Source organism: Tubulanus polymorphus, chromosome 1 (genome assembly GCF_964204645.1).
Source record: "Tubulanus polymorphus chromosome 1, tnTubPoly1.2, whole genome shotgun sequence".
Taxonomy (NCBI): Eukaryota; Metazoa; Nemertea; class Palaeonemertea; order Tubulaniformes; family Tubulanidae; genus Tubulanus; species Tubulanus polymorphus.
Window position 1 is genome coordinate 54,226 of NC_134025.1, and position 11,941 is coordinate 66,166.

Below are 11,941 nucleotides of genomic sequence, written 5' to 3' on the forward strand. Positions count from 1 at the left end.
CACCTCCTCAATCCTCTATCCTCCCCTCTCTCCTCTCCTCTCCTGAATGCTGTCTGCTGCATCTGTTTAAACTCAACCACAGAAAGAAGAACCAGAGGAAGAAGTTTTTTCTGTACTGGCATTTAATATTAGTTTATTATAATGAGATCACAGAGTATTACATTAGGAAGAATTACTACAGTGCTGCCACCTTTATTATACTCCCTTTACCAATTCAAACATTTGTTCAATTAAAACTATTTCACCGAACACAAATCTATCTTAATACTGATTGGTCAATCATCAAACATGGACACAGCTGATTGGTCAATCACTGGGCATGGACAGCTGATTGGTCAATCAACGGGTATGGACACAGTTGATTGGTCAATTCTGAGCACGACAGACGTGATTGGTTAATCAATCATCACTAGGTCCAATCATATGTTCAGGACACACCCACTGATCGAACTGTTGTTCTGTAAGTAGATGTAATTCTACTGCAGCCTGTTTCAGAGTCTGGTGATGCTGATGGGCGTGTTTAGCAATTTTAGCTGCATTATCGTAACCGATATACGGATTCAATGATGTCACTAACATCAGTGATTCGTGCATCAATTTATCGATTCTTCGCTGATTCGCTTTGATTCCTGAGATACAGTTTTTAGTGAATGAATTCAATCCGTCTGCCAACAATCGAGCGGATCGTAAAACATTACTCACTATCAACGGTTTAAATACGTTTAATTCAAAATGTCCGCTAGCGCCACCTACAGTCACCGCAACGTTATTACCCATTATTTGAGCAGCAATCATCGTTATAGACTCGCATTGAGTCGGATTTACTTTACCTAGAAATACAATACACAATACATTACAATACATAACAATACAATACTGAGTACAATACAATTTACAATACAATATGTATCATAACAGATGTTTCTTTATGATTCCTGTTTTATGAGTAATTATATATTTTACCATGAATATAATTCAGGTAATAAATGTTTTATTGAACGCACCTGGCATGATGCTACTTCCTGGTTCATTCTCCGGTAAACTGATCTCTCCTATCCCACATCTCGGACCCGATCCTAACATTCTTATGTCATTAGCTATTTTCATGATACTGACAGCGATCGTATTGAGAGCTCCGTGAACCTCAACGAGGGCGTCTCGCGCTGCTAGGGCTTCAAATTTATTCGGAGCCGTTATAAATGGTAAACCTACAAGCAGACAAACCTCGAGTTAAACCTCAATTTCCCATCATTAATAACAGAATCTGAAATGGTTTCTTTCAGTAAAACAAACATAGAATAGAAACAGATAAAAGTGTATTTTTTAACCTGTCTCCAGAAAGAGCCTCAGATCTTGATCCCGCAAACAAACCTGTTAATTCAGCAATTGTCTTCGCCATTTTCTCAGCAAAACCTTTCTTCGAATTCAATCCCGTGCCTACAGCAGTGCCACCTGCTGCCAGATGATATAACCGAGGAAGAGTTGATTCAAGACGCTCGATACTGAACTCTATTTGTTGAGTATAACCGCTGAATTCCTGTCCTAACGTTAGAGGAGTCGCATCCTTAAAAACAATCAATACCTCATTCATATCTGAACTAAGGCTCCCTTTTTGATTGTTCTCATCCAGAAAAGGAATTTACTTTCAATTGCTACATTTTGAATTGTTCCGTCTCTGGCAACAGTAGAAATATTCTACAGGGAAGAACATTTCATCATCGAGAAATGCCCAATCATAAAGACACAGATATTGAGGGGTTTACCTGAAGATGTGTCCTGCCGATTTTAATAATATTGGAGAATTCCTGAGTTTTATTATCTAAAGCTTGATGTAAAGTTTGTAAAGCAGGTATAACATGTTGTGTGACCTCAATAGCTACAGCTATATGCATCGCAGTAGGGAATGAATCATTGGAGCTCTGTGAAATAGAAAACAGTGTGAAATAGAAATACAGTGTGAAATAGAAAATAAGTTTAACAAATTTAATGATCTCCATACGAACTGATCCCCACTTACACCCCTTCCCTGTGGACTGGTTCCCACATACACCCCCTGTAGACTGGTTCCCATGTACACCCCTCCCCTGTAGACTGGTTACCACGTACACCCCTCCCCTGTAGACTGGTTACCACGTACACCCCTCCCCTGTAGACTGGTTTCCATGTACACCCCTCCCCTGTAGACTGGTTACCATGTACACCCCTCCCCTGTGGACTGGTTCCCACATACACCCCTCCCATGTAGACTGGTTACCACATACACCCCTCCCCTGTAGACTGGTTACCATGTACACCCCTCCCCTGTAGACTGGTTACCATGTACACCCCTCCCCTGTAGACTGGTTCCCATGTACACCCCTCCCCTGTAGACTGGTTACCATGTACACCCCTCCCCTGTAGACTGGTTCCCATGTACACCCCTCCCCTGTAGACTGGTTCCCACGTACACCCCTGTAGACTGGTTTCCACGTACACCCCTGTAGACTGGTTGCCACACACATACCTGACTCTTATTAACATGATCGTTAGGATGAACCGGTTTCTTGCTGCCTAAAACTCCTCCTAGTTTCTCAATCGCTCGGTTACTGATCACTTCATTCATATTCATATTAGTTTGAGTTCCGGATCCTGTCTGCCAAATCACTAACGGGAAATGATCGTTTAAATCTCCGTTTATTACCTACAACAATCAGATATGATAGTTACCGTCACCGTGGTGATTAGTTAGCGGGTGAGTGAGTGAGTAGTGTTTATACCTCATCAGCCGTTTGAATAATGATCTCAGAAATACGTGAATCTAAACCTGCATCAGAATGATTGACGATAGCAGCAGCTTTCTTTAGTATCGCTAGAGCTCGAATTACCTGAAACTATATATATATATATACAACACTGGAGTCATTAGAGAGTCCCATACAGGAGTCATTAGAGAGTCTCTCACAGGAGTCCCATACAGGAGTCATTAGGGAGTCTCTCGCAGGAGTCACACCCTGGGGAGTCACTGTATCAGTACTCTGTGGTGTATGAATGGAATATGAATTCACTTACAGGCATACGTTCTGAGTTACGGTCACCGATTGGAAAGTTTTTAATCGATCTTGCGGTATTAGCTCCGTAATATTTATCAGCTGGAACCTCGATAGTTCCGATACTATCAGATTCAAGTCGATATTCCACCGTGGACGAGTCTCCATTCATCATAACTGAGCCTGCTGAACCTGAACTCATTCCTCTCTCTCTCTCTGTAATTAATTAAATAACTGTTAACTACAGTAACTTAATTGTGGATATTTTGCAAAATATCACCGACACCTGCCTTAATCTAAATCGTTGTTACCCCTAATTTAACCCAGACTCACAACACAGAATGTGAACGATCACCTTACCCTGCTGATATCTGTCTGTTTGTCTCTATAAAACACACAGTTATAAAACAGTGACGAAGCGAATAGCGTGTCAAATAAACAGTTAATTGAATTGAATTGAATAAAATTTAATTTGATTCGAATGAATAAAGTTGAGTTGAATTGTTGAATATACAAAACGAAATGCTGAAACGATCATTTGATGCTTTTTTATTAATCTATAACATAAAACCATCTGAATCATCTAAATATAATTAAAAACTGTTTAGTTAGGTAAATATTCTCATTTATAATTGAAAACTGTTGCCGAATTTATGAAAATACAAAATAGTTTGACTTTTAGATGAACTAAATACGGAAGTAAAGCGATTAACGTGGCTGGGGGAATTCCGGATTTTACTTCCTGGTTGCCGTGGGTAATTTAAATGATGATGAGAGTTTAGGGAGTTTGTGAGTTCGACTTGCACTATTTCTGTACATTCTTCACAATGTCCCCAAGAGTTTCCGTAAAACAACGTTGTAAAATTTCCATAGCGAAAAAAGGGGTCGAGCCCCCAATGTCGAACTGGCAGAGGTCAGTAGTGCCATCGATCCAAGGACCAAGAGAGTGTCTAATCGAACAGGTGTAATGGACATCTGAATGATACCCTGGTGCCCTTTGTGGGTTCAGTGCGTGGAGCTGTTCTCATGCTCTGGGATCGTCACATTTTCAAATTGAAAATCAAGTTTTTACGTGTCCTAGACCTAGACCTCATTCAATCAAAAATAGATTTACAGTCAACAAAGATCAGATTAATTCAATTTAATTGCCATTATAGAAATTGACATTGACATTATTGTTAGTTTATTGAACTGGCAATTTGCCAGGAAAACTTTGATCACTGGTTAATACATGTTTAATATTCTATAGTTTATTTACAGGTATGTGCTGACAGCAGATAGACAGCAGACTGACAGCAGATAGACAGGACACAGACAGCAGATAGACAGCAGATAGACAGGAGATCATGTATACAGCAATACAAATATTACGCTTCCTATTCTGTGTGGTGAACACTTTATATTCTATTCCGACATATTTTCTATGGTTATTCCTTTTACTGCCATTGAAGTTTGTGAAACCAACATTATTCTGGACTTGTGAAACTTTCATGTTCACATTCCTATTGGAGAGTGTGGCCTCGTGGCAGTGGCAAGCTGGATACGACAGTAAGTACTACAGTAAACACATCACTCACTTAAACTACAATTAGTGAACATTTCAAACTCCATTTCAATTTATGCAGTATAATTTTTTAGTACCAGTAATAATGTTTACAATGTAAAAATACCAACAATTACACTAACAATACCAACAATTACACTAACAATACCAACAATTACACTAACAATACCAACAATTACACTAACAATACCAACAATTACACTAACAATACCTACAATTACACTAACAATACCAACAATTACACTAACAATACCAACAATTACACTAACAATACCAACAATGATATTGTAATAGTGGTATTATTGTTGCAATCTTAATTATAACAATGTTATTTAAGAACATGTATATTGTGATTGTAGTTGTTGAGTTTGGTGGTGATGAAATCAGTTTATGTGAAGATGATGAGTCAATAGTAATAGCCAATCATCAATCGACAGCTGATGTGCCGTTATTGATGAAATATTTCTCATCCAAACCTAAAGTTGCTAAGAATCTAATGTGGATAATGGATGTACTGTTTAAATATTCTAATTTCGGTGCTGTATCGATGGTTAGAGGAGATATATTCATACGCCAGGTAGGTAATACCCCCCCACAAACACAACCCCTCCACAAACACCTCCACCCCACAAACACCTCCACCCCACTCCACAAACACACACCCCCACAAACACCTCAACCCCACCAAACACCCCCCACAAACACAGCCCCCCCCCACCAAACACCCCATAACCCTTCCTCATGTGTAACATTCATCTGTTTTTATGATTACAGGGTAAAGAATGTCGAGAACAACAATTAAAACTGTTAGATGATTGTTTAAATGAGGATTATTGGCCTCGAAATCGTAAATGGATCGTCTTATTTCCAGAAGGTGGATTTTTATATAAACGTTTAGAAAGTAGTCAAAGGTGAGATGCACCTCAAAATCTGTGGTTCAGTAAGCCTGGGTGGGGTCCAGTAAGCCCAGGTGGGGTCCAGTAAGCCCAGGTTGGGTCCAGTAAGCCCAGGTGGGGTCCAGTTAGCCCAGGTGGGGTCCAGTAAGCCCAGGTGGGGTCCAGTAAGCCCAGGTGGGGTCCAGTAAGCCCAGGTGGGGTCCAGTTAGCCCAGGTGGGGTCCAGTAAGCCCAGGTGGGGTCCAGTGGTCCCAAATGATCTGAATTAAGCTGATTTTACTGTACTTTTTTCAGGTTTGCCAAGAAGAACAATTTACCAGTTTTAGAACACGTAACTTTACCAAGAGTTGGAGCACTTCATGTTCTTTTAAGTAATACAAATAAACAAACAGGTATTTATACTATTCCCCCTGTAAGTGTGATCAGTAGGGTGATTGTGATCAGTAGGGTGATTTTGATCAGTGGGGTGATTGTGATCAGTAGGGTGATTTTGATCAGTGGGGTGATTGTGATCGGTAGGCTGATTGCGATCAGTAGGCTGATTGCGATCAGTAGGTTATCTAATCATATTTATTCTGTATTGATTTCAGGAAAACGGTTCAAATGGTTGATTGATTTAACTATCGCTTACCCAGAAAGCAATGCCCTTGACCTGATGACGATAATGTCCGGGTCAAGGTTACCGTGTAAGACAGTGTTGTATACACGTTGTTATGCGATTGATGAGATATCGCGAGATGTCGAAGGATTAACGTCGTGGATGTACGATAGATACGCCGAGAAAGATCAACTATTGGATCATTATTATAAAACAGGAAATATCAGTGATTCATCAATTTCCACAAAACTCTCAAGTAAAAAATTGCAATATAATGGATTTAGTTTCATTTTGATTCATTTATTCTTCTTGATATCGAGTTATTTTCATTATCAGTGGATTCTATTCATTTTCCGGTGTATATTTTAATCAAAAATCTCTCATTCAAGCATTTTTGAATTTGAGTTGTTTTAACAGCGTACATTATTGACTTTGTTTCCGTAGTGACATTGACTATGAGCACTCACAATTCTACATGTTCTTTCTGTTTAAATATCGTAACTTCATTATACCAACTAGTCCTATAGAACCATAGACATAAAAGCTAGTCCAAAGAATTTAAAACCTGACTAAAGAATTCAATCTAGTCTGACAATTTACATCAAAGTGTAAAGACTTAAAAACTAGTCCAAAGAATTTAAACCAGTCATAAGAAATAAAACTAACTAATCCCAGAATTTGCACCAAGCATAAGAATTAAAAACTGGTCCAAAGAATTTAAACCAGTCATAAGAATTAAAACTAACTAGTCCCAGAATTTAGACCAGTCATAAGAATTAAAAACTTTGGTCCAAAGAATTCAAACCAGTCATAAGAATTAAAACTAACTAGTCCCAGAATTTAAACCAGTCATAAGAATTAAAAACTGGTCCAAAGAATTCAAACCAGTCATAAGAATTAAAAACTTTGGTCCAAAGAATTCAAACCAGTCATAAGAATTAAATTAGTCCCAGAATTTAAACCAGTCATAAGAATTAAATTATTCCCAGAATTGTCAGTTTTAGAAGCGGTGCCAGTACGGTATTTAATTAAGTATTTATCACTTATCTGTGATTTTAATACATTGATAAATTTTCTGTTTTATTACAGTGAACTTATTTTACAATGTGTTGAATTATTATAATCTTCATAATGACATAATATTTGAATGACAACAATGTAAGGTCAGTTACGGTTCGTTGTATGAGAACATGTATTAAAGTTACATTGTATATGATGTTGTTATTTCAAGCTTTAAGTATTAAATGTTTCAATGAATGAAAATTGATGTTGTAAAAAGTTTTTCACTGAAAAAAAAGTAATTCGTTAAATATTGTTTATAAGTTAAATATAGGAATTTTAATGCAGAAATGTATTTTGAAACGAACCAAAGAGTTGTATATTATGACATGACAATTAAAGCTTTAAAATAATGACAAATTAAAATCGATTTTGAAGAAATATATATAATGTAAAATGTTGTACATGTGTATAATTGATAAAAAAAACAGCTATAAATCAATATGATATATTTATTTTGTAACCGCTAATTCTTCTTTGTGTGAATATTTGAGCAAGTTCCAGGATGAATTTCAGTTTTAGCAGGAACAGAAAAGTCCCAACTCTACTCCATCAGTATCAGTTGGTTCGAACCCGGGACATCCCCGTACATCCGCTATTCAGCATCAGGACCACTCTGGAACCAGTGTCAGTAATTACTGGGTTCGAACCCGCGACACCCCTGCACATCCTCTATTCAGTATCATCAGTAATTACTGGGTTCGAACCTGGTATTACCTGATAGTGAATCAATGATGCTAGGATCGCCATCTATTAGAATTTGGCTGAACTAGCTAGATAGCTCTTACTGTCTTACTGACTGCTCTCTAATGTGTTAAAATCACACTCGCCATCTAGCGGATATATATGTTACTACAGTCTAATAACGGTTATATCTACCAGATGGCGAGTGTGATTTCAACACATTAGAGAGCAGTCAGTAAGACAGTAAGAGCTATCTTGTCAGTTCAGCTTAATTCCAATAGATGGCGGTCATGTTTAAGATAAAATAAAATTACCCCTGTACATCCTCTATTCAGCATCAGGACCACTCTGAATCAGTATCAGTAATCACCGGGTTCAAACCCGGGACACCTCTGTATATCGTCTATTCAGCATCAGGACCACTTTGAATCAGTATCAGTAATTACCGGGTTCGAACCCGGGCGGGACACCCCTGCATGCAGCATCAGGACCACACTGAATCAGCATCAGTAATTATTGGGTATGAACCCGGGACACCCTGTACATCCTTTATTCAGCATCAGGACCACTCTGAATCAATATCAATAATCATTGGGTTTGAACCCGGGACACCCGTGTACATCCTCTATTCAGCATCAGGACCACTCTGAATCAGTATCAGTAATTATTGGGTTCGAACCCGGGACACCCCTGCACATCCTCTATTCAGCATCAGGACCACTCTGAATCAGTATCAGTAATTACTGGTTCTCGAACCCGGGACACCCCCGTACATCCTCTTTTCAGCATCAGGGCAAGTTGGTCTGGATCTGTAACTCAGATTCTGTCCATCAAGTAAATTAACTCTGCACTAACACACATTTTTTTTATCAAATAAATAATTTTTTTTATTTATCAAATTTGTAACTATAAAATACATTACGATATTATAAACATGTAATCGGTACCGGAAAATTCACGCAGTGTTGAGTTTAGTAACTATGACAACTCGTAAAGTCTGATCAAAAGAAGTACAAACAGCGAGACCTTGTTTATCGGGACTCCAATCAAATGAAGAGATCGGTTGAGTTGAGAGAGTAGCGTTCTGTAGCAGAGATACAGTTCCAGCTACTCCTAATTCAATATCATTAGAATCTTTTACAACTCGATTTGACGGATAATTACTGAAAAATACATCAATTAGTTCATCCATTAAATCATCTAAATATAGATTTCACAAGGGTCACTTTGAGTCAAAATGCAGCCCCAGGGCGAAACCAGTTCCTGGGTGAAACCAGCCCGTGGGTAAAACCAGTCCCCGGGTGAAACTAGTCCCTGGGCGAAACCAGTCCCCGGGTGAAACTAGTCCCTGGGCGAAACCAGTCCCTGGGCTAAACCAGTTCCTGGGCTAAACCAGTCCCTGGGCGAAACCAGTCCCTGGGCGAAACCAGTCCCTGGGCTAAACCAGTCCCTGGGCGAAACCAGTCCCTGGGCGAAACCAGTCCCTGGGCGAAACCAGCCCCTGGGTGAAACCAGCCCCTGGGTGAAACTGCCGTTTGAGGAAGATGCTTACTATTTCCACACATGTAAAGATCCATTTCCTCCACCAGTAGTGAATATATCTCTATTCTGTGGTAAATGTCGAGCTAACCAAACTGTACTTTTATGCGCCTGAAATAAATCACAATTCACATTGACAGTAAGTAATTCAAAACTTAGACTGAATAAAATCTAGAATTTGAAAATGATTCTTACTTTTTCTGAAACGGAACTAAAGCCTTTTTCTGGATGTTGAGTTCTCATATCAAACACATGAATAGAAGATTCTAAAGTTGTTACTGCTAATTTATTCATGTTTATATCTTTACGGTCAAATTCAACGCAACAAACCTACAATTTACAACAATAAAACCTCAACTGTGGAACTCATGGTTTATGTTTTTAATGATTTGTGCCCTGATAGACATTGTAACTGAACCACCACAATAACCTTCACAAAAATAGATTGACCCATGTTCACAATACTTCCTGCCTCTGTTAAACCAGAATCGGAAATTAGAATCATATCCATCAAAAAGTACAGCTTTAAAGTCTTTTGTGAAACCAGGGTCAGACCAGTGGAGCTGGGTTATAAACCAGGGTTAGACCAGTGGAGCTGGGTTATAAACCAGGTTAGACCAGTGGAGCTGGGTTATAAACCAGGTTAGACCAGTGGAGCTGGGTTATAAACCAGGGTCAGACCAGTGGAGCTGGGTTATAAACCAGGGTTAGACCAGTGGAGCTGGGTTATAAACCAGGTTAGACCAGTGGAGCTGGGTTATAAACCAGGTTAGACCAGTGGAGCTGGGTTATAAACCAGGGTCAGACCAGTGGAGCTGGGTTATAAACCAGGTTAGACCAGTGGAGCTGGGTTATAAACCAGGGTCAGACCAGTGGAGCTGGGTTATAATACTTACTCCATTGTTGACATTTGTTTCCCAGCGTAACGACATTTTACGCAAATCAAACAATTTCACATCACCATTATCGTAACCAGCGGCAACACACCGATCATGAGGGTTACATGCGTGACCTGAAATAAATACAAACAGGTTACTGGAAGCTGATTGGATGACAGGATTAGAACTGGAAGCTGATTGATGACAGGATTAGAACTGGAAGCTGATTGGATGACAGGTTCAGGACTAGAAGCTGATTGGCCGAAACTTACCGAATGCTACAGTCCAACAATCTCTTTTAGTTTCACCCTCATTCGGTTCCATGATTGCGACGGGTTTATCTTTTTGCCTCGGATCCCAAACTTTAACACAACCTTAAAATATAAAACCATAAACGTTAAATATAGAAAAACCATTAGAGAAATAGAGTTTTAATTCACTGACCATCTCTTCCTGCTGTGACTAATTCAGGAGCCCCTTCTCCTATACCTAAACCACCAACGCCATCTATTGAATTTATAATCTTCTCATGAGCCTGAACTGAGTAAATCGGTAATTCTGTTGAATCAAGATTCCTGCAAATACAACACAACACTGTCTATAATTAATCATAATCCAGTATTAATTATAATTATAATTATAATAAGATATTTACCAGATTTGTAGTTTTCCCTGCAGGTCGCCCGTAGCGACGTAACGTTGTTGTAAACTAGAAGCACCAAACGTAGCACATTTAAAACCTTTTCCTTTTTCACACTGAAATTAAAACAATAACATCATAAATCAGCACAATACGACACAGGGCTAGGTCGGGATCCACCCCCCCCCCGGCCGACCGGTCGGCAAACTACATACCTCATGTACTAACTCAATTCCACCATGTGCCACCTGATAAACCTGTAGAGCACCTGTTCCCCTCGCGTAGTTTCCTAATACTACAAACTTAGCGCTACACGGAATCCATTTAGCATCGAACAGAGTATAATTCATTGATTTCTCAATGTGAATTAGAATTTGTGGTTTATCCATCTCTCCAGACTCCAGCAGGCGGTATCGTTTACTTCAGATACTACCGCAACCTTTTCTCAATCTGTTTCCTTCTTCTCAATATCCTCCTCACCTCAATATGCACCAGTATTTTAACTATTTTTCCAACAAGTTGCAGCTTGATTTGTTTATATGCGGCAACGTAAAAAGCAGAAAGTTGATTAAACTCAGTGAATATACAGGAGTCGATAGATGGCAGCACTTACCATAGAATTTCACTTTTAGACACACACAGCTACAAATCAACTCAAAAAATGAAAAAAATAATTCTTGTGTAGTTTTGATATCAAATTTCAATCTCAGTTAACAACCCGATGGCATAAAACATTCTATTCGGTAAATAGTGTGTCCGATGCATCAGTTCAAAGATTCTGGCATGCGAGTAAAATGTTAGTTCGCGTTTTTACCGCCAACGTTATTTCTAGCGGCGACACTGAACGGTATAGATCTGACAAGGCTTGTGATTTCTACTGTGGCATGCGAGGAATGAATCTTATTCAGACAACCTTCATACATTATTATTGATACTCAAACATGTAATTCAATAAATATCAAACCTAATTCAAGAATAACAAGCTTTTAGAAAAGTTTTTAAGCCATAATTCTTAGAACCTTTTTATATCCGCGGTTGTATTCTGCATCAGTAAACCG

General features: G+C 38.9%; 3 protein-coding genes across 5 annotated transcripts; 1 reads left to right on the plus strand and 2 right to left on the minus strand.

The window, feature by feature from the left end:
• Positions 1-120: 120 nt before the first annotated feature.
• Positions 121-3,447, minus strand: LOC141902663 (putative fumarate hydratase, mitochondrial). Its single transcript, XM_074790496.1, has 8 exons — positions 3,387-3,447; positions 3,049-3,240; positions 2,757-2,870; positions 2,504-2,680; positions 1,764-1,919; positions 1,372-1,564; positions 1,005-1,208; positions 121-830 (listed from the first exon to the last, which is right to left on the minus strand). Exons 2-8 carry the CDS (start codon positions 3,226-3,228, stop codon positions 400-402), a joined length of 1,455 nt encoding a protein of 484 aa, XP_074646597.1. The 5' UTR covers positions 3,229-3,240; positions 3,387-3,447; the 3' UTR covers positions 121-399.
• A 267-nt stretch (positions 3,448-3,714) lies between these two features.
• LOC141908464 (acyl-CoA:lysophosphatidylglycerol acyltransferase 1-like) lies at positions 3,715-7,470 on the plus strand. Of its 3 annotated transcripts, none has more exons than XM_074798538.1 (6): positions 3,715-3,781; positions 4,287-4,574; positions 4,950-5,167; positions 5,365-5,501; positions 5,780-5,877; positions 6,076-7,470. In XM_074798538.1, exons 2-6 carry the CDS (start codon positions 4,373-4,375, stop codon positions 6,450-6,452), a joined length of 1,032 nt encoding a protein of 343 aa, XP_074654639.1. In that variant the 5' UTR covers positions 3,715-3,781; positions 4,287-4,372; the 3' UTR covers positions 6,453-7,470. The 3 variants fall into 3 exon arrangements, with proteins under 3 accessions (XP_074654639.1, XP_074654630.1, XP_074654648.1); XM_074798529.1 differs by having other exon boundaries at positions 3,737-3,939; XM_074798547.1 differs by having other exon boundaries at positions 3,777-3,815.
• Positions 7,471-8,768: 1,298 nt separating this feature from the next.
• On the minus strand, positions 8,769-11,422 carry LOC141910183 (dynein axonemal assembly factor 10-like). Its single transcript, XM_074800906.1, has 8 exons — positions 11,099-11,422; positions 10,899-10,999; positions 10,688-10,818; positions 10,516-10,617; positions 10,262-10,377; positions 9,561-9,695; positions 9,379-9,476; positions 8,769-8,989 (listed from the first exon to the last, which is right to left on the minus strand). Exons 1-8 carry the CDS (start codon positions 11,270-11,272, stop codon positions 8,782-8,784), a joined length of 1,065 nt encoding a protein of 354 aa, XP_074657007.1. The 5' UTR covers positions 11,273-11,422; the 3' UTR covers positions 8,769-8,781.
• Positions 11,423-11,941: the final 519 nt, after the last annotated feature.